Genomic DNA, 20262 nt, shown 5'->3' with positions numbered 1-20262 from the left:
CCCTCCAATTGTTGGGAGTAGAACTGAGCTGGTACTCTTCCCAGGTGCTTAGGTCACAAGCAGTATCAGGGGAAGGCTGGGAAGAAAGGAAAGAAGTAGTAGTAAAGAATGCAGGTTTGGTACTGTAACCCAGCCCTTTGGAAGGAGACTAATCCTTCGGATGCCATAGTGTAAAAGTCAGAAGTTCACCGAAAAATGAGGCCATCTGTGAACTCCTGAGTGCACACTATGTGACAACACTGAGTGTTTCAGAAAGCTTGATTGTTTTTTTGTTTGGTAGTAGAAACAGTCTTGGAAAAAATCTTTGCTCTGAGGAGTGATAATGTGTCTTTAAAGCACAAAAGTGTGGTTTTGCTTTTCAGCCTGGAGATGCCATCTACCCTAAAGATGAAAATGGGAAAATTATCTACCATGAGACAGACTTATGTGCCACCTGGGAGGTAAGAAAGCACAACATCCATCCACATATGCTCTTAAACCCACACATCCTCATTCTCAGTTTTACTTGTGGCCTTTGTAAACAGAGCTGAGGCACACTGACAAGGCAAATGACTCAAATTCTACTAGCTCCATGGATAAATCTTACTTCTGTCCCTAAGAATGTTGCTTCTTGCCATCACTTAATTATTTTTATAACAAAATGAAACATTGCTGAAGTGTCTGACATTCACATTCCTTCTTTCAGAGTGCACTCTATATTCGGTAGTTGAGGTATCTGTAGGTTTTACCAAGCCCTCCTCTTTATCAGTTCATTACAGAAGGAGAAAGTTGGAGCCCTAAGTGACTGGATCCTCCTAAAAAAAGCAGGGGAAAAAAGGAAGCTTTTCACCTTAAAAAAAAAAAAAAAAAATCAACAAAATTTGTCCTAAAGCTCACCATAAAAAAACTACACAAAAAACAGCAAAACCATTGCCATCAGAACAAATTCATTCAAATTTAATTATCAGATGAGAACACAAGGTATTTCTGCTAAGACGACTTGGAGGAAAGTAGCATTTGTCTGAAAGATGGCATCCTAGTTTTTTTTGCGATCACTCTAGTCCTTTAGCCAGGTGTCTCCTTAAGCCTACTGCCACTTGGCTTCAGGATCTCAGGTGAAGCCACATGTGTGTGATTAGCAATCTCTTCACATTCCTGCCTCTCATAGCCTTGGACACTCTAAGTCATGGCCAAAATTGGTCAGCTCTCCTTCTGCACCAGGTCTGCTGCAGAAGCATCACTAATGGAGCCCAGTTCACACCAAGTGAAATAACATGGGCTACTACATGCTCCACTTCAGCTTGCACTGTCCAGAGCCAGGTAATCACATCCCAGTTTAGCTTTACTCAAGGTGCAACAGAGAGAGGTGGAGGACGGGTGAAACTCTTGAGTGAAAGTTCAGAATGGGAAGAGCCTGGGCAGGTTTGGGCTTTCCCCTGGCAGCTGAGCCATCCAGGCTGGGTCTGAGGGGGAACGGGGTCTTCCACGTCAGCTGTTAACCCTTGTCTTGGGCTGGTACTGTTCATTCCTGTTTCACAGGCTAGTTGCTCAAACATTAAGAGCAACAGCTGTCCAAACACCGTTACGTTTTTATCTTCAAGCTGGTGCTTATTGTAAAGGGTATGTTGTAGCAGGCCACTCTCTTCAGCTAGTAAGCCAAGAGAAAAAATAGGTGATGGTGAGTGCCTGCAAATAGTAACATCAGTCTAAAAAAACTGGCTAAACTCAATCCAGATAATTTCACCCTCTCCGTATGGTGCTAGCAGACAAAAACGGCTCCACATGATTATATTTGCCGACTTGTCACTGAGTGATACAAAGCATACGAGGCCAACTAGAGGTCATAATACATGGTGCCTCTTACCTCCCTGCTTTCAGCTCCTGTGAGACAGAAAGGCATAACAAAACGTGCAGGAGGGGCATCCAGCTCCACAGTGGGGTCTGCTCTGCCTCAAACAGGCACTGAATCATTTGGGTGCAGTTTCTGGGAGGAGAGGGGAGTACCACAGGAAAGGACCCTTTTTTCCCCTTAACAGCCTAGCAGATGAAGCTAATGAAGACCATGGCATGTATTCATATCCTGTATTCATAAGGCTTGCTCAGCTATTAGGATTTGTCTGAAGTACAGAATACCTAGAATTCCTCTCCCCTCCCTATTTTTTCTACTTTATACTGTACTGAAGTTTTCTGTGCTGGTTTTGTCATGTGCCTTGTGAGATATGCAGGGGATTTCACTGGATAGAGACTTCATATAAATGCTGTTGCAGAAATAAAAGGAATAAATTGACTTATCAGGAAAGCAATCTGTTTTGTTACCTCTCCTTTCTCCAGCTTTGAGGCTGCACTAAAGCAGCATAAGGTAAAGAAAGCTCTTTGAAAGCAGATGTCTGGCACTTAAGTATCTGTATCTTAGATTAATCTTTCTGCTCCCCAGACAATTTCTATCCTCATAGGAGGTATAAAACATAAGGGTTTGGTCTGGAAAGCAGATCCACACAGGAATGGAGTTTAGAATAGCGGGACAGCACCAGCCCTCATGCTAAGAGAGCTGTCCATTCTGCTGCAGCAAAGGTTTTTCTGCAGTCTCAAGAGAAGTCCATCTTCTACCTACTTTTAAAATGCATGCTCCAAGGAATCAAGCCAACATGTGGGACTCCACTGATTTTTGCTTTCTTTGCAGGCAATGGAAGCATGTAAAGATGCAGGCTTGGCAAAGTCTATTGGAGTATCCAATTTCAACCGCAGGCAGCTGGAGATGATCCTGAACAAGCCAGGACTTAAGTACAAACCTGTCAGCAACCAGGTATGACTGCAGGCAGTGCCTGCCACGTTGCCCCTGCCCTGTAGGGATTGCCACCGTGTGTGGAAAGGTGACGTACACTTTGCCACAGATGCTGCCTTCCATAATGTCATACTTCCATTTCTAGCTTGAAAATATTACTCATCCTATCTAGGCCAAAGATAAATATTTGAAGGTGCTGGAACAATTGCTCTCCTCAGTTCTTGCTCCAGGGCTATAAAACTAGTGCCTCTGTGCCAAAGCTCCATAACAAGGTTGAATGCTGAGTCAATTCAGATCTTAAGTCTCTGCCATGTACCTTAAAGTCCAAAAAATTCCCAAGACAATCCATTCAGAGTTAGCCAGTTCTCAGTGAAGCCACGTCTACCTCAGCTGACACCAAAACAACACTAAGTATCAGAGATCCTGAGTCACTCTAAGCTCCAAGTCTGAAAGCCATGAGAAGTAACTCCTAGATTTCCTGTACTTGCTTTCCCGTGCCTTTCCTATAAGATGTCAGTAAGAGTTAGAGAAAAACTTAAATTACAGAGGAGACCCTACTAAGCAGCCAACTTGAGCTGAGCAAGCCTGTGAAGACGATAGGCACGTCTGAGTTAAATTACAGCAGCAGAGCTCAGAGAAGGCAGTAAGCGGCAGTGACCCATCTGAATGCCCAGTACTTTGACTCTGGCATTTGGCAGGTCTCTGCATTTCCTCGAAATCACTGGGAAGCTCTTCTAATTCATCTGGCACAAACAGATATCCATGTTAGCAATATCAGAGAAGAGGCCAGAGACCAACTGGGACCAGCTTCCCACCCTCAGCGCCTGGCCTGGAGGGCTGGGGTTGACGTGGAGCAGGGCAGGGAACCTGGCCATCACCTTCAGTTCGGTCTCTGGCCTGCAGGGAAAGGCAGCCTATGAGGGGAGGAAATTCCAGCACCCTTCACTGGGTATTAATATGCCCAGTGGGCACAAAATGCAATTGCTGTTTCTGGCATGCCCTTATGACTGCCCTGAGCATTGCTGCTGCTTCCTGGGGTTGAGGAAAACCAGGCAAAAGATTAAGCCCAGCTTCGGGCAGCTAGCCAGCAGACATAGATGTGCCAGCTAGCTTCAGACTGCCTGCAAACAGTGGTTACTCTGTCACCTTGTAGACATCCCTTTCCCAGAGACCAAGAATGCAGCCAGAAAATCCCTGCCTGTAAGGGAACAGTATTGGCAATGTGGGAGGACAGAGCTTCCAACAAGGTCATCATAAGCATCCTGGGGATGTCTCACCTTTTGCATATCCCCCTCTCACCTTTTTATCTGGGGCAGCTTATGCCAACACTTCCCCTAATAACAACATCAGATTAGTCACCCTGAATGCAAGAGGCAGAGGAATGAAGATCTGACCCAGATGAGATGGGTTGCCTTCTCAGCCTACTTCTCTAGTGAGCTTCCCTCCCCCCTCCTCATTGCTACCTTTCCACTGGGGGCCAATAACAATTCCCTGCAGACAAATTGTAGCCGTGGATATTGATCTGCTGTCCACAAAAGAAAAAAAAAAATCCATCACCCAGCAATGTGCAATTAGAACAGTAACCACAAACTGAGTTTCCCTATTCTTTAACTTACCTGTATCTTTTCCTGAAAGTACCACTTGGTCTGTAGCTCTCACAAATATGGGGACACCATCTGCTTCTATATCTGGCCCTGTTGGTTAATTATTCTTTCTGCATTACTCATGTAGGTTGAATGCCATCCCTATTTTACCCAACCAAAACTCTTGGAGTTTTGCAGACAACACAACATTGTTATTGTTGGGTACAGCCCATTGGGAACCTCAAGAGATGAAACATGGTAAGTCCCCATGTTACTTTCTAATCAAAGGGCAATATCCATGAACAGTATAATAGCTCTTCACAGCTGCACCTCTGTGCAAAATACTTTTGTCCCCATTTTCAAAGTAGTTTTGAACTTCAATGTCTAAATATTCTGTTGTGAATGTAAACTTGCAATGCTCCTGTCGCATGCTGTCATCAAAAAATGCCAGGTTTCTGTATAGGAGGTTGCTTTAGTTCCCCTCTGACAGAAAGCAAGTGTCTGTAACTGGGAATGTCGAGGAAGTAAGGAAGTAAAAACTAAGACAATATTAAGACATCGCATAGGAAGTTGCCACTGACAGCCCACCAACTTAACTGCCAAAGCTTTTCTCCCATCTTTCACGCTGCTTGTCAAAAAGGTGCAGTATTCTGTCCACAAACAAGTAGATTACTATGTTCTGACATGGAAGATTAGGGGCTTTTGATTTTCTTTCTTTCCAATTTTCTTCCAGGGTAAACGTGTCCTCCCCTCCTTTACTGAAGGATCCTGTGCTGAATGCCATTGGCAAGAAGTACAACAAGACAGCTGCACAGGTTGCTTTACGTTTCAGCATCCAGAGAGGGGTAGTGGTCATCCCAAAAAGTTTCAATCCACAACGCATCAGAGAGAATTTCCAGGTAAGTTTGTACTCCAATGGTGCATGGATAAAACCACTTACATTGGCTTAGCCCTTATAGAAGGTTATTTTCCCATTTCTTTCTGTAGACATAAGGCTTGGCCAATGTCAAGCTTTGCTGTATTTTATGGTTTTTGTGCCCATCACTTAATGGTATCATAATGTGACATTAGTAGAGCAAAGCAGACTAAATTTTGTTGTCTTTTAATCCTCTGAAACAGATAAAGTTCCAGGTGATGGTATATCCCAGAACACCAGTTGTTGCAGTAAGCAGCACAAGCAAAATGAAGCAATTCAGTAGGTCAGCATCCCAAGGTTGCTGGCTGTAGGTGTTCAGGAATGACTGACCTGTTCTGCTCAGTCTTCAGATATAGAGCAGCTTTATCAGGGAAGGGTTGCTGCCTACAGGTGTGCCAGAAAGGCTCATAACCACACCACCAGAGAGCATCTGGTTTGCCCACTACACCAAAATGAGATGAAGAATTTGTTCCCATGTCCCTTGCAGCAATGAGTACCCGCACTGCTCCCTGCTTTCCCTGCCAATGTATTCCTTTCAAAGCTGGTGACCCAGTACTTGCCAGACTACCTTTCTCTTCTTGTGAAAGACTATAAGCAAATGTGACTGGACTTTTTCATGCCCTCAAGACTTTTCTACAAGTGCAAGCAAGTATGGTGAGGGACACAGGGGAAGGGAAGGGGATTGTAATTCTGAAACCTGGAACATATGAACATTGATTATGACATGAAACACTAACTTATTCCTAACATGTCCTTCCATTAGATCTTTGACTTCTGCCTCACTGAGAAAGAGATGAAAGAAATTGAAGCCCTGAACAAAAACGTTCGTTATGTGGAACTGTTAATGTAAGTCCAGGAGGAATACTAGATCCTCACAGAACATTCCTGTCTTTTCAGAGAATTTAAAAAACCCAAACAAACACTTCCTTTTAATAGTAATTTTTGTATAAATCACCTTATTTTTAGATAAGGCTTAAATATGGGAGGTCTTTAATGCAGCCTGAATATGTTCCTGGACCTGTTGCGAAAATAAGCATGCAATACTTGCTCACAGCTCAGATGTCAAAAGCCCACCGGGCAGAAAGTGACTGTGTCTGGTTATTCCACCTCTGCTCCATCTCCTTAAACACTTTCTGCTATGTGTTGTAGTGACAGCCTCAGCCACTGATGAGGTGTAGCATTGCCCCATCTAACAGTGCAGACAGAGCTAAAATTCAAATAGGAGCACTTTGTCTTCCCCCCCTTCTCACCTTCATTTCCAGTGCTCAGCAAGTCGTGTTGCTGCTCAAGTACAATGGCTTACGGATTGTAAACCCGGTGTTTCCAGAGGCAGCTTGTCCTAAATTGCCACATGGAAGGCTGAGAATTAAGAACACTGCTACATGAAACCACAAGGCTGATTTAGGGAGAACTCTGCTCCTTTTTGCTTAATACTTTGTTCAGAGTATCAAGATTCACCTACCCAACTTCCTTATTAAAGAGGATACATCTTAGTGACCACAAGCAGTCAGAAACTTTCTTTTGGCCTCTCCTTTGATGCTGTCAACTTCAGCAATCTCCCTCTCCTGCTGTCATGTGAGTTGTACCTTCTTGCATGGAAGGCAGAAAACAATACAGCTTGTTTGACTGCTAGACCACTTCCTAATGATCTCCTCCGAGAACTAACAAGGCTTGATCTCTTACTTCTTGTGATCTAAAGCTTACCACCTAATGTACTTGTGCTTCATGGGAAGGCTACACTACCCCAGAAAACTCAGACTGACCCAACATCATCTTTTCCAGATAAAGAGGCCATTTGTTTTTCTTTCAGCTCAATAGCATGACAGTTTATGGCCAGACTTTATGCTTTCCCCTTTTCAGGGCACTCAATATGTAGCCAAATGCTAGAGATTTTTTCCATGCATTTCTCTTGTTACCTTGGATTATCTGTGTCTTGCCAAACTGTATCATGCTCAAGCACTAAAAATAATGAAAAGCAGGATAGCAGCATCAATAGCACTCTAAAACGTTGACAATTGCCCAAAAGATGGGGGGAAACATTGCAAAGGAACAAATAAGCCACTTACTGTGCTGCATAAATATGATAAGAAATATGAACTCAGTTAAAAACATCATAATGGGGCCCATCTTTAACATTTAAGCTCAGCCAGGTGCTCCGAGGCTTTAGTTTCTTAAAACTTAAAATAGCCTTCCATCAATTAGCTGCACTTAGCTCCAGAAGGCTTTCACATATGGCCTAAAAGATTCTTATATGTGTTTTGGTATTTGAAATTGTTTGCTTTTTCATAGCTAAGTTGAGTTACAACATCATTTAAACTTTTAGTGAGTATATACACAAAATGTAACCTCAGTGCAAATGCAAGAGCCTTTTCCAGAAGCAAAGTTGAAGGCTGCAGACACTCACAGAAGAACTTTAAGCCATTAATCCAAAAACTAATAAATGAAATGCTTTGCTTTATTAGACTAAATTTGGTCACAGGAGGCCACTGAGGACAAGGAAAACAGAATGCATAGGATCAACATTGCCAGCTCTATTTTTCAAAGGAGTGCCATGTTTCGGGAAAATGTTTAAATACAGTCTGACCTCAACTGTGAAAAATTCCTTCTCAGAAAAGTGATGTTGCCATGTAAGGAGCAGCTAAACATATATCTGCCTACTATGTGTTCTTGCACTGAGGTGTCTGGAATCGACACTGCAACAGATGAGTTACCAGCCTAAAGAGATTTCTTATTTTCAGATACATGTTGCTGGATGAAAAGTCAAACTATCATACAGAAATATTTTTGGTTAGTCAGTTTTGTGTAAAACCTTTAAGTGCTGTGATGCAAATGCCAGCAGGAATGGAAAACTCCAGCTTTCCTCTGGCTCTTCCAGTTATCATCTACCATGGGTACTTGTGTGCAGATCTCTTCTGATGTTATAAGCCCATACAAACAGGATGTTGCAGAAGGAGTTGACAAGTTAAGCATCTGAGCAGAAAATTGAGGTTTTGTAGAAGTGAGAACTCCAGGAAATCTCAGTCTGAAATGGTTTCTTTTCCCCCTCAGAGAAATCTGGTAGTATCATGCTGGGCAAGTTTTACATTAATCTGCCTGCTTGATTTATCTTGTCCTCCCAGTCTCTGCTATGGATATTCTTCCATACCAGTTATTCCAAGCTGCATAGACTCCTCAGAGTGAATCGTTTTCACTCAAAAGACTCAGACCTTCGAACATGTGAGATCTGATTAGCAAGCATGCTCCACAGATAGAAAGTAGATGACACTGGCAACTCAGATATTGTCAAATTATACTGAAATCAAACAAGCCAAAGTTTTGTGGCTTGGGGTTTTTTTCTGAACCAACTCAATGTTAATGTGTAAACACTTCAGTTTGGCTGAATATTGGAATGAAATGTTTTGGCACAACCAATTCAAAATATTTGATGCCTTCCAGTTAGTTACCTTCAATATTGTGAAATGTATCCTTCCCTTACTGGAATGATTCACAACTGGGATAAATGCCACTATTTGTTGTGCTCTGCTGTAAGGCAAGACAGCCAGCTGCCATGGTGCACCTGAGAATGTTCTTCAGAAATTTTTGATTTTGCTAATGGAAAGTATCTGTCAAAGCAGGGCTTGTGGTTTAGCATCACTTCCTCAAACAACCAACAAAGCCCACAACAAAACACAACTACCTTTCTCTCAAGTCTGCCAATAATGAGCAAATGGTGTTATTTTTTCACTTGCAGTTGACAACTGGGAATTTTCTCCTTGCCTTCTATAATGATCCTGGACCAGCATCTTCCCTGAGCATGCAGGTTTTTTAGATGAAGCCTGAAGCATCACTACCTTTGGTAGCATACAGCCACGATCATCCCTTTCTCCCCTGAACGGGGTCACCCTAAAGCTTCTTTGTAAATTCTCTGCCACTGGTGATATTAACTCAGTAGGACATCTATATCTAGGCTGAGCTAGATGACAGCCAGACCTAGTCTGGCTATGACAGCCACTTGGAGAAAGCACCAGACCAGACCCAGACATGTCAGCTCTAAGTACATAAGCCAAAGTAGTAGCGTCTGGTGTCTCCACCTCTCCATCAATTTCTGATGGTCTTTGTAGACATCTGAACAAAGAAGTCTTCCTCTTCCACAATGTACATGTAGTGAAGCCATCCTCCTTCCCTAGAACACTCCTACTAACTCAAGTTAAATCAACTGAGTTAAATAGCAAGAATAACAGAGATCCAAACTCTTGGTTTTTCCCAGCTGTCCTCAAGGTATGCAGCCTGTAGGCCTGAAAAATGGTCCTTCACTGCCCTCTCCTTAAATGCACAGGTTTGCTTCCAGTTCTGCAGGGAAGATTATTCAGAGCAGACAGCTGCTGAATAAGCAGGAGAGCCTTCCATGAAGGCCATCTATATATTGCAAGGAAAAGATTTGCCAGGCACAGGTCAACTGCATCTGTGATGTGACATCCTGCTTCACCTGAAAAGCTCACTTGTTCAATCTGACCTATTCACAGGTGGCGTGATCATCCCGAGTATCCCTTCAACGACGAATACTGAGAACAAGGTGTGTCCGGGCAGGTTCCTCAGTGCTGTTAAGCTTCACTGAAAAAGACCTGACATTTGGGGTGCTTTGACTTCATGGGAGACTGTTCAAATCAGCATTAAAAAACATCAAGACATTTACTTCCTCTTGTCTTGTCAGTCTCTTATTGCTACGGAAAAGCAAATCTATTTAACCTGTTGAATCTCTGGTTTTGGCTTAGGAGGCTTTAACTCAGCATTGAAGCTTCAAAACCAACGGCTGATAAAACTGAAGAGTTCTTGTGGAAACAAGCCAAATAATCAATTGCACATTCTTCAGATTTGAAACAAGAAGTTCTACTTCAGTAGATGTGAAGCAGTATCATTTTGTTTCACAGCTCAAGTGAAATTTAGTGGTGAACAATCTGATTTGAGATGATAGATATATTCACTGCTTCATGTAGCAAAGCCTGTTTCACTCTGACCAGGGTATTCTTCAGCTGTGTACATGAGCTATATATTCCATAGGTAGACCCCAGCTGGCTCTACATGCAACTGGCTGAAGCCCTAAAGCATTATAAACATGTTCATCCCCATACCCCCACCCCAGCTGATGACCTCTGTAAACACAGGAGAGTACATCTATATTTCAGCTGCTATATGAGGATGGTAATGCATAGCGTTACCTATGCAACCTGGAGCCATCCTGGAGCTAGTACTTTGAGAGCCTTATCTCATGAAATTAAAAATCCTTTAAACTTATTTCCTGCTCCACAAACCCAAGCTCCAATTCACCCAAGAAAATTGCTCTTCACTTAAATTCTTACTGTTTTGTGTGAACTCCTGACCAAGACAATACTGAATTAGGAAGCTGAGTTTTAAAGGAGGAGAAGTTGTTAAATACCCTTTGCTACTCTGCTTTGAGAATGCAGAACACTGGCAGGTCTAAGAAAGGGCAGGAATCAGGCAGAAGCAGTCAGGCTGAAACTTGGACACCCCATTCTTGGACCTGCCAGTGTTGCTTTTTCAGACCATTTGTTTGCTCAACAAGTTTTGCAGCCTGCAGGTACATTAGTCAATACCCACACCGGCAGAAGGCTGCTTTTCCTCCCTCCGGTGCCTGAGCACTCCAGTGTCCTGCCACAGAGGGGGAGCACCACAGAGTTACTGGAGAAGAAACTAAACTGTATACAGGTAGTACTTCATGTATTAAAACACACATCCTGCCACTGGGAAAAAGTTCATCTGTAATCTTCAGTCTATAGCATTTCTTTTACTGGTTACTATTGCTATTTATTATCCCTGGAGTGACTGCAGCAGGAAAATGCTAGACTGTACAGTTCACCGAGACACTTCTGTTGTGTCAGGGTGTGCTCCTCAGAGCTGAGGCAGAGAGGTACAGGTGACCATTTCACAGGAGCGGGTGGCAAGGCTCCCAAATGGGTCTAGTGCCAATGCTTCTCTGGATGAGCTCAGTGGACACCACTAGAGAGGTCAGGCTCTTTCACTGGGGGTGGCTTTCACACAGAATTTATGAAACTATGTCAACAGAGGAGCATTCTGCTTGCTGGAGGTTACCCAAGGGCAATTTCCATTTTATTCTGTTGCCCACTTAGACCAGAGGGGGAAATAAAATTAAAAAAAAATAAATAATGGGGATCTGCTGGGGTAGATCTAAGGACAATCCCATGGTCAGCTGGAGCTCTGCTCCCAGGGGTGGTCGGAACAGCTATTGCAACCTTGCTTTGCCCCTTTGCAAACAGCTGAGGTCCTGGCCAGAAACCTGAACAAAATCCAAGTCTAAATTCAAGAACCAGAGGAGCACAGTTACCACCATACCCAACATGTTATTCCAGTTGCTTCATAAGTACAAGCCTTAAATAGAGCTATCAGGTCTCAACTGCTTAACAGTAGCACTGTACAAATTTTTGCACTGTAACTTGACCAGGTGCAAGTCTCCAGCCACAGCCAACATTCAGGCCAGGTTTGGCAAAGCTCTTGTTTTCTACGCTACAGATGCCAACTAATGTTCAGCTTAAGGGCTCACACCACCCCCTACACAACTCTCTGCTCTTTCCAGATATCCCCTCCAGAGGTTAGGCAGTGCCCGAGGTTCTAATAAATCAGGTGACCTCATACATGTGAGCAGGGAAGATGATATGACTGTCTAACAGGAAATAGCCTATACTCAAGTTTTCAATCTGTACTGAGTTAACAGGCAGGACAGATTGTGAGAGCTCCTCCAGCCCAAGTCATGCCAGAAAATCCCTTTCCCCCCACCTCTAAATTTAATAGAATCCTCCTCCTCCTTTGCATTGCCTCATTTGAATCTGCTGAAAAAAAATTTCGGCCTCTTCCCAGAGGCAAACACTCCCACGCTCATTTCCATTGGTTATGAAACTGCTACTGACGTCTAGCCTAGTTTTTCGCTCGCTTTGCTCAGTTTCAGACCATTGCTCCCCATTGTTCTCCATTTTGCCCTACAAAGAAGAGGTTTAGAGGAGGGAAAATAAACAGGCCTACAGATGAGGGCTTAGGAAACTCATTCCACCAGCAACTGCACAAGGAAACAGAAAAAACCCAAACCCCAACCCCAAGGTTGATCTGCTCACATCTAACAAGTTTCAGAGGCTTATTGAACTTGCTGCCTGGTGTGAAATGAGTCGCTTGGGTGCTCTGCAGTAAAAATGAGATCTCGCTTCTCCTGGTCAAAGTGTAACACTAACCGAAGACAGAAAGTGAGTTTTTCAAACAATAGGAGATGATCAGAGTTTGTTTGTTTTTTTTTTTTAATCAAAAGATAAAGCCTTTAGTCACATATAGCAGAGTCCTCACCTGATGAAGCTTACTCACTTCACTCCTTTCTTAAATCCAACAAACCCCAAAAGCTGCTCACCTCCAGACTGGCAAGGTGTTTAACCATCACCATATCCTTGGTATGTGCAAAGGAATTCAACAGCAGAGAGGCTGCAATTTCCTTAACTAATTAAGATCACCTCGTAACCAGAATCCGAGTTGATTCTTCAATGTTAATCATTTAAGTGTAGAAACAAAGCTAGTGTTGTAGGGACTCTTAGAGGAAAAGAACTCACACGCCTAGGATGTGCAAGACTTCTCTAGGGTCTCCGCAGCAAGCCAAGAGGACAAATTCAGATCCCTCACGTACAGTAAGCCTGATTTGCAGATTTAAGATTAGATACCCCCTTCCTCACTATGAGGAGTACCGAAGTCCCCTTGTTGCCATCTGCCAAGCTCAAATACTTTGAAATAAATCTGTTTGGACAATTCCCTTATTTTCTAAGGGAGAGCGCTGCTGCCAGATGTATTTTGCCTAACTGTCAATCGGGTACAATTTACGCATCTAGAGAAAAGCACCAAGGTGGAGAAGAAAGTCCATAAGAGAACAACATGTTAGAATGAGATTCAACATGCCTATTTCACTTGTGACCTAAACTGCAAACACATTCGACTTTGGGGGTGGGGGGGTGGTAATTAGCACGCAGTTGGGTACTAGTGCAGTTTTTACACTAATTGATTCTCACCAGTGCCATATTTCAGCTCTTCCCAACATCCTACTACCCTGGAGCAAAAAGTGTAGCTTATAAAGGGCTTTGAAAGTGCAAAAAAACAAAAAAGTTAATTTTTCAATGCCAGACAGACTCCTTGGGGAGCCTTAACTCAACATGCATGAGCAATACTCACAACAGGACAACACATGGCAAATAAAATGCAAAGCAGAACCAAGTGGAAAAAGAGGAGGGAGAGAAGGAGCTGGAAAGTAAGACTACACATGTGTGTGTAAACACAAATACAGGCACACAGAGGGGCACCACTTGATGAAGCAGCTCAGTTTTTGCTCTGTAGATTGCCAAGTTACCTGGATGGAGGCCTCGGATCAGTCCAAGGTCATTGAACACAGCAAAAGCAAAATCCTGCAACAGGACAAACGTGCACTCAGTTACAAGTTAAATGAGAGCTCACAATGATCTAGAACAAATCAGAGAACAACTTCATGCATAATGAGGAAAAGGCCATGCAAGTGCAGGGTGCTGAGGACACTGGATAGGATCTTGCTAACATTTCATCACATACAAATCAGGAATGACTGCTGACTAAGGTTTACACCAGTATAGATGCACAAAACAGAGTCCCCATGCCCTCAGTGCAAGAGAAGTCTCCTAAGTTTTCTGTTCCCCCAATCAGCCTGACCAATGTTTCTCTCCCAGCTTGGGGCAGACCCTGGGAAAAGCTTGCAAGTAGTATTTCATCTTTGTGATCTTTTAGGAAAAATGCTTCTCTCCTCATGCATATGTGTCCCGGTTTCCACCTACAGGGCAACACCCACAGATCCTCAAACGTGAAACAGGGACATTTCCTAGCAAGGTGACCCCACAAGCCCAGTATTGGTGTCCCCAGGCAGCCCCAAATAGCCCAAACCAGCTGTTCAGCAGAACACAGTTCCTTCCTGCTTTTCCACAGTGGTGGGACTGCAGTCCTGCATTGTTTTTCTATAGCATGAGGAGGAGATTGCTTTTACATTTCATTGAATAGATTGATCTGTAGGAGAAGGAATCTCCAACGTTTGGAAAGGTTCTTCTAAGTCACTGACCAGAAATCCACACCCTCATTCAAACAGCCAGTGCAACTTCTCTGGTCCCCTCCGAGGTACGGTCCCCTCAGTATAGAGTAGAAGAAACAAAGCAGAAAAGTAATAGGTAACATACTAGAAATACCCATGGGATTTAGCACTTCTACTATTTTTTTTCCTAAGCGTGGCATTTAGAGCACACCAGCAGTCATGAATTCCCTTGGCAATCTGTACCTTTCCAGGCCTGAGACCACCAAGTTGCTTGGCTCAAGCCCCTGTGTTCATGACTGCTGGTGTGCTCTAAAGGCAGGCATTATAGCTCCCTTCTGTTAGCAGTTAGAGCACTGAGAAGCAAAGCAGCGAGTCAGGTTAAAACCTTTATGGGGGTTTAAACCTACATGTCTCACCTTATCCAGTTACCAAGCTGCACAACCTTCTGTAAGGGATCTAGCTCCATCCACCCCACTGAACTTTTCAACTTCACATGAATTGCAGATGCATCAGGGTGAAAGGACTTGGTAGCTGAGGAACATGAAGTACTTTCTTGGGGAGGAAGGCACTTGCAGTGCAGCTGTCACTCAGGTCACTGCTGACTGGAAAACACTCCCACAGAACAAGGATCAAAACTTCCCCCCTTGTGCCATGGCTCATTCCTATGCTATGTGAGTTGCTCTCTGCTGTTTCTTACTCACGTGCCACCAGTTATATTATCAGACAGGATTCTGTATGTTGGAAAGAATGATGTAAATAAATGCCCCTTTCATCGCAATATGTGTAAACATGAATGTCACTGCATTTCTAGGGTTCATTACTACAGTGAGAGCAAACCCTATAGCATCACTCAACCAAACGCTTACCCCAGCAGGCTGCACAGAAATACCACAGATCCAACTGAATTAAGACATTGATTTGCACCTCCCTCTCACCCAACTGCTCCCAGCACTCCACAAACATTAGTGACTGACCCTATGCGATTATCTTTGCCCCCTCCAAACCTTATTCCTTTGACCCTCTTTGCAGCTAAACACATCCATCCAGATTCTCTGCTCTCTCCCAGGTTTCATTTTGCCACATACCTGAACAACTAATTCAATCAAACTTGACAACTGAGTGAGGGTCCCCCTCACACACTGTCACTCCCTGCAAAGATCACTTGGACACTTGTCCTGATTCTTCTGGTTTCCTCCCATCCACTGAGGAAAAAGGCTTTGATGTGGCCCACCTCCAGCGAAAGGTCAAACACCTAAACTATCTCCCAGCTCCAGTGAAACCCAGCATTTAAGAAGAGTGTTGGGTGTGAAGCATCTTTCCTGTGGCATTTATGATTAAAGCGTTGATATGCTGCACTAGGCCATAAGCATTACAGACCAAAACTAACTAGGAGAGAGAAAATAAAAGGAAACAACGTTATACATCTTTCAGTAATTTTATCCCTGTGAAGGATTCTGAACCTTGCATGGAATAAAGGCCTGATGTGCCCTACAGAATACAGCCTCTGGCAGAGTCAAGACCGAAAAAGGGTAAAAACAGTGGTGGGGAAGGAGAGTAAACCAACTGACAGGTATGGAGACTGGCCTGTGTAGAGTGGTATGGAGAGAAGCGATAGTCTCCCATTGCAAACCATATAATAAGGGATATGAATTATCCTTTATATTTACAGCCTATATCATGATACAGGAACGAGGAAACACTCGAAGAAATCGAAAAGCCTAAGACTGGTCAAGATACGAGTTTTTAACTATGCAGGGCCACTCTTCAGAATTCATGGCTACAGTCATTAAAAGGGCCAGATAAGGGTGCTGGGGTTTGAACCTAATGGCTTGTCTAACAGCCAGTGTTGAATACCTCTGTGCCTAGCTAGTGGGACAGGAACGTGATGGGAAGAGGAAGACTTTCCCACCTTGCCCTGCATGCTACACATGGCGTTACATGACCCAGGCATTACAAAAAGGGATTTGCGTGGTGCTCACGCACTGCTCAGGGCTCAATACTTTTAAGTTGCATTCAATAAAAACACTTTTCACAAAAAAGTAACTTCAGTGCTTCCAGAGGAAGAAAACAGAGATATCTGGAGTTTTGCAGCCAGAAGGCTGAGTATATTTATGATTACAGGCTCACATAGGCACGCACGCACAGAGGCTGGGGATGCAGCCCACTGCAGAGTCCTGCCACGCGTTTCCACAGGGGGGTGCTGGGATGAAGCACATCAGCTTCCATAGGCACCCAGAGCACTGCATCTGCTACAACCATACAGCACTTCACTGGCATTAAGGAATCACAGGCCGAGAGGAGCACAACAGCTTAAACCCAAAACCTGCACTGCAGATAGAGCCTCCCAGGGAATATCACTAAGGTCTAACAAGTAAAACAAAATACTTAAGCCCTTTGCATTAGCTTTACACCAGGTTGATATTAGCCACAGTTTAACCAGTTCACTTGCAGTAGGCTGTTTCACACCCACTTTGCTTTCTTTGCAGCTTGACACTTTCTGCTCACACAAAGTTTTCTCATAAACTGGCCAGAAGCAAAACCAAGAAGCATTCCCCCCCTGTGCTTATCCAGTCTTTTTTCAATTCCTCAAAAATCACTGCAGCATCCCACCTCACAGACCCACCCTTCTATCACAGAGAAGGTGGGTTCCTGCCTCCCTAGTAGGAGCTCAGCAGCCTGAGCTACCAAAGCAAACTTACTTCACCTGACACTTCTTCCTTTTTCTTTCCCCCCCCCTGTGCAAATATCTTACCTGAAGGAAGGAAAAGGTACAGTAAAACTAGCAGCCCTCACCTCAGCAGCTTGAACTGGAACCAGGAAAAGCAGGCCACCCTGACCCTTGTATCTGAGAGATCCTGAAGCTATGGTGATCTTACGTGCTGCTAATTTAAGAAGTCACAGGTGCCGCTAATCTCAGTTACCCCACCCTGAGAGGGGGAAGAAGTAGGAAAAAAGCCCCTGAGCAAGTGTCTCTGCTATATTCTTCGTGTTGCCTAGGGCTTAGGCTGTGAGGTAAACCACTGAACTTAGAAAAATAACAGTCTGTGTATGGCTTTTAACTTATTTTTGTTTTCCCCTACATATGAAATTTATCTCTACTGTTTCTGGGTCATCAGTCTGCAGATCTGCCTTAGTCATCCGGCTAGGGTGTTCACAGAAGAATAAATACATGAATCATGTTCTTTGCAGGCATTGCTGTGAAATAATTCCCTCCCCCTTGACTTCCTTGTATTTCCCGAGTTGAGGAAACCAAAGCCTCCAGCACTGCAGTGAGCATGCTTTGGTCATTGGCTGCCTCACCAGGCAGCTTTGCAGGAAAGCAACCTGTGCACAGCTCTGCTGCTGCCTGCATACGGGGGCAGCTCATGCTCACGGGCTGCGTCAGCCCAACTGCTTGGTCAGGGGCTTGGACATGCCCCTGCAGCACCAGGAGACAGTGGGTGAATCCACACCTGTAAGGGTAGCACAGCATAGGCACAGCCCACGCACACTCCGTGCTTCTGGGGCTGGGATGTTGTTTTGTTTGCAGTTTTCTTAGATTGAAAATAAAAGCAGGCAGGTCAGAAAAGGCAAAAAGAGAAGCTTGAGATGAATTACATTTACCACTCTAAATTACTCCTACATGTGGGTCTGGGGCTTGAATCCATGCTCTGCATTGGACCATGCAGATACGATTTTAGGAGTCATCCTACCCAGTGTGAAGGAGCAGTGGAAGGTGGAAGAAGATCTGTTACAATCTGTCTTGATTTGCAGGGTGAGGGCTTTTGATGGTGCAGTGTCAACCACTGCAGGACCAACTTTTGGTTCCACAACATTTGTGACTCTAAGGTTGCATCTGGGGCTCTTCTGGGCAGCAGGAGATCAGGGAGCCTGCAAGGGGCAGAGGTGTCAGAAGGAAGTTCAGAGAGGAGATGTAAGCCTCACTCTACTTCCAGAGTGAATTAAACACTAATGTTTTCATTGTAGGAAGGCTCACATTTCCAATTTGCCTCTCCCCTGGAGACAAATGTGAAGGTTTTCCTTCTGAAAATCCAGAGGACAAGTGTTTGGTGTTCCAGAAACTCAATAAGAACAAAAGGAATTTTCCACCACCCTTTAAACAACTCACTTCTCCAGTCAATAAGCAGGGCATTAAGCAAGGCCATAGAAGATCCTGGGTTTCATCCGCTTTTGACCCTAAAATATTTTATTCCCTTGACATTTTTGAGGGAAATGTGCTAGCACAACATGTCAGGAGATCTACTGAAGCTGTGTTTCTACAGTTCTTTCAGGTTATGTAGTGAGTTTAGACAAATAATGACAATCTCTGCCGGAGAACTCTTGCAGCCTTCTGAGCAGTCAAGGTCAGCACTTCATTACGAGGGTTAAAGTTTGTTTGCCTTCAACTGCCTTCTGTTTATAGTAGGAAACTCAAAGAACACTTCCAGGATTCTATAAGCAATAGCTCTTGCCTATTTGTAACTACTATGATGTGTTAAGATGGGACTTTCCGCCCATTAGAGAAACAATATACTTCGATCAAATTTCCTGAAGAGTACATTCTGGGATCAGTCTCCCCTCCAAGCTGCCACTTCTTGAAAGCTCTTGACAAAGAGCTTTGCAAAAGAGATCTGTGTGCAAAGTGACCTCATTTTTCTTCTTTGCTTTTACTGGTGTTTTTTTTCTTTTTCTATACCTTAAGTGATCACCATTAAAAATTGTATTTTGTTAGTTACCGAGTGTGGTGGTCAGTGTGAATCTTCTGTAAATAAATTAGTTCAGATCATTTATCCGAACAAGCTCTGAGACAAGCCAGTTCTGAGGACTTGCCCACAGTTACAGCATCACAGAATCAAAGAACCGTCAGGGTTGGAAGGGACCTCTGGAGATCATCTAGTCCAACCCCTGCTAAAGCAGGCTCACCCACAGCAGGTTGCACAGTCACATCCAGGCAGGTTTTGAATGTCTCCAGAGAAGGAGACCCCACAGCCTCTCTGGGGAGCCTGTTCTGGTGGTGTGTTACTCTCAAGGTAAAGAAGTTTTTCCTCATATTTAGATGGAAATTCCTGTCAGAGTTTGTGCCCATTGCCCCTTGCCCTGTCGCTGGGCACCACTGAAAAGAGCCTGGCCCCATCCTCCTGGCACTCGCCCTTAAGATATTAGTAGACACTGATAGGATCCCCTCAGCCTTCTCCTCTCCAGGCTCCACAGGCCCAGCTCTCTCAGCCTTTCCCCACGAGGGAGATGCTCCAGTCCCCTAATCACCTTGGCAGCCCTCTGCTGGACCCTCCCCAGCAGTTCCCTGCCTCCCTTGAACTGGGGAGCCCAGCACTGGGCACAGCACTCCAGGTGTGGCCCCACCAGGGCAGAGCAGAGGGGCAGGATCACCTCCCTCACCTGCTGGCCACGCTCCTCCTGATGCACCCCAGGGTCCCACTGGCCACCTTGGCCACCCGGGCACATGGCTGGCTCGTGGGCAACTTGCTGTCCACCAGGACTCCCAGGTCCTTCTCCGCAGAGCCGCCTCCCAGCAGGTCAGCCCCAGCCTGTGCTGGTGCGTGGGGCTGTTCCTCCCCGGGGGCAGGACCCTACACTTGCCTTTGGTGAACTCCATCAGGTTCCTCTCTGCCCAGCTCTCCAGCCTGTCCAGGTCTCGCTGAATGGCAGCGCAGCCCCTGGTGTATCACCTGTATCACCTGCTCCTCCCAGCTCTGTATCTTCAGCAAACTTGCTGAGGGCACCCTCTGCCCCTGCATCCAGGTCACTGATGGTCAGTTGAGCAGGACCGGACCCAGTGCTGACCCCTGGGGAACACCACTGGCTACAGCTGGACTCTGCTGTTGCTCACAGCCCTCTGAGCTCTGCCAGTTCTCAGCCCAGCTCGCTGCCCACTCATCTAATCCATGCTTCCTGAGCTTACCTATGAGGATGTTAT

The 20262-nt window shown here is 44.6% G+C and overlaps 1 protein-coding gene across 2 annotated transcripts in view; it reads left to right on the top strand.

Annotated features, from left to right (window-relative positions):
- AKR1D1 (aldo-keto reductase family 1 member D1) overlaps positions 1 to 11422 on the top strand; it is an 87130-nt gene extending 75708 nt beyond the window's left edge. For both annotated transcript variants that reach the window (XM_080391284.1, XM_080391283.1), the window contains 6 exons: positions 363 to 440; positions 2660 to 2782; positions 4493 to 4602; positions 5078 to 5243; positions 6024 to 6106; positions 9763 to 11422. In XM_080391284.1, the coding sequence (XP_080247410.1) occupies positions 363 to 440; positions 2660 to 2782; positions 4493 to 4602; positions 5078 to 5243; positions 6024 to 6106; positions 9763 to 9805 (603 nt within the window). In that variant the 3' untranslated portion in view covers positions 9806 to 11422. The remainder of the gene's footprint in view (positions 1 to 362; positions 441 to 2659; positions 2783 to 4492; positions 4603 to 5077; positions 5244 to 6023; positions 6107 to 9762) is intronic.
- Positions 11423 to 20262: the final 8840 nt, after the last annotated feature.

The sequence above is a fragment of the Falco punctatus genome (assembly GCF_963210335.1).
Source record: "Falco punctatus genome assembly, chromosome: 6".
In the NCBI taxonomy this organism is placed as follows: Eukaryota; Metazoa; Chordata; class Aves; order Falconiformes; family Falconidae; genus Falco; species Falco punctatus.
The sequence above is the reverse complement of the archived record's forward strand: the minus strand, read 5'-3'. Positions and strand labels throughout refer to the sequence as shown.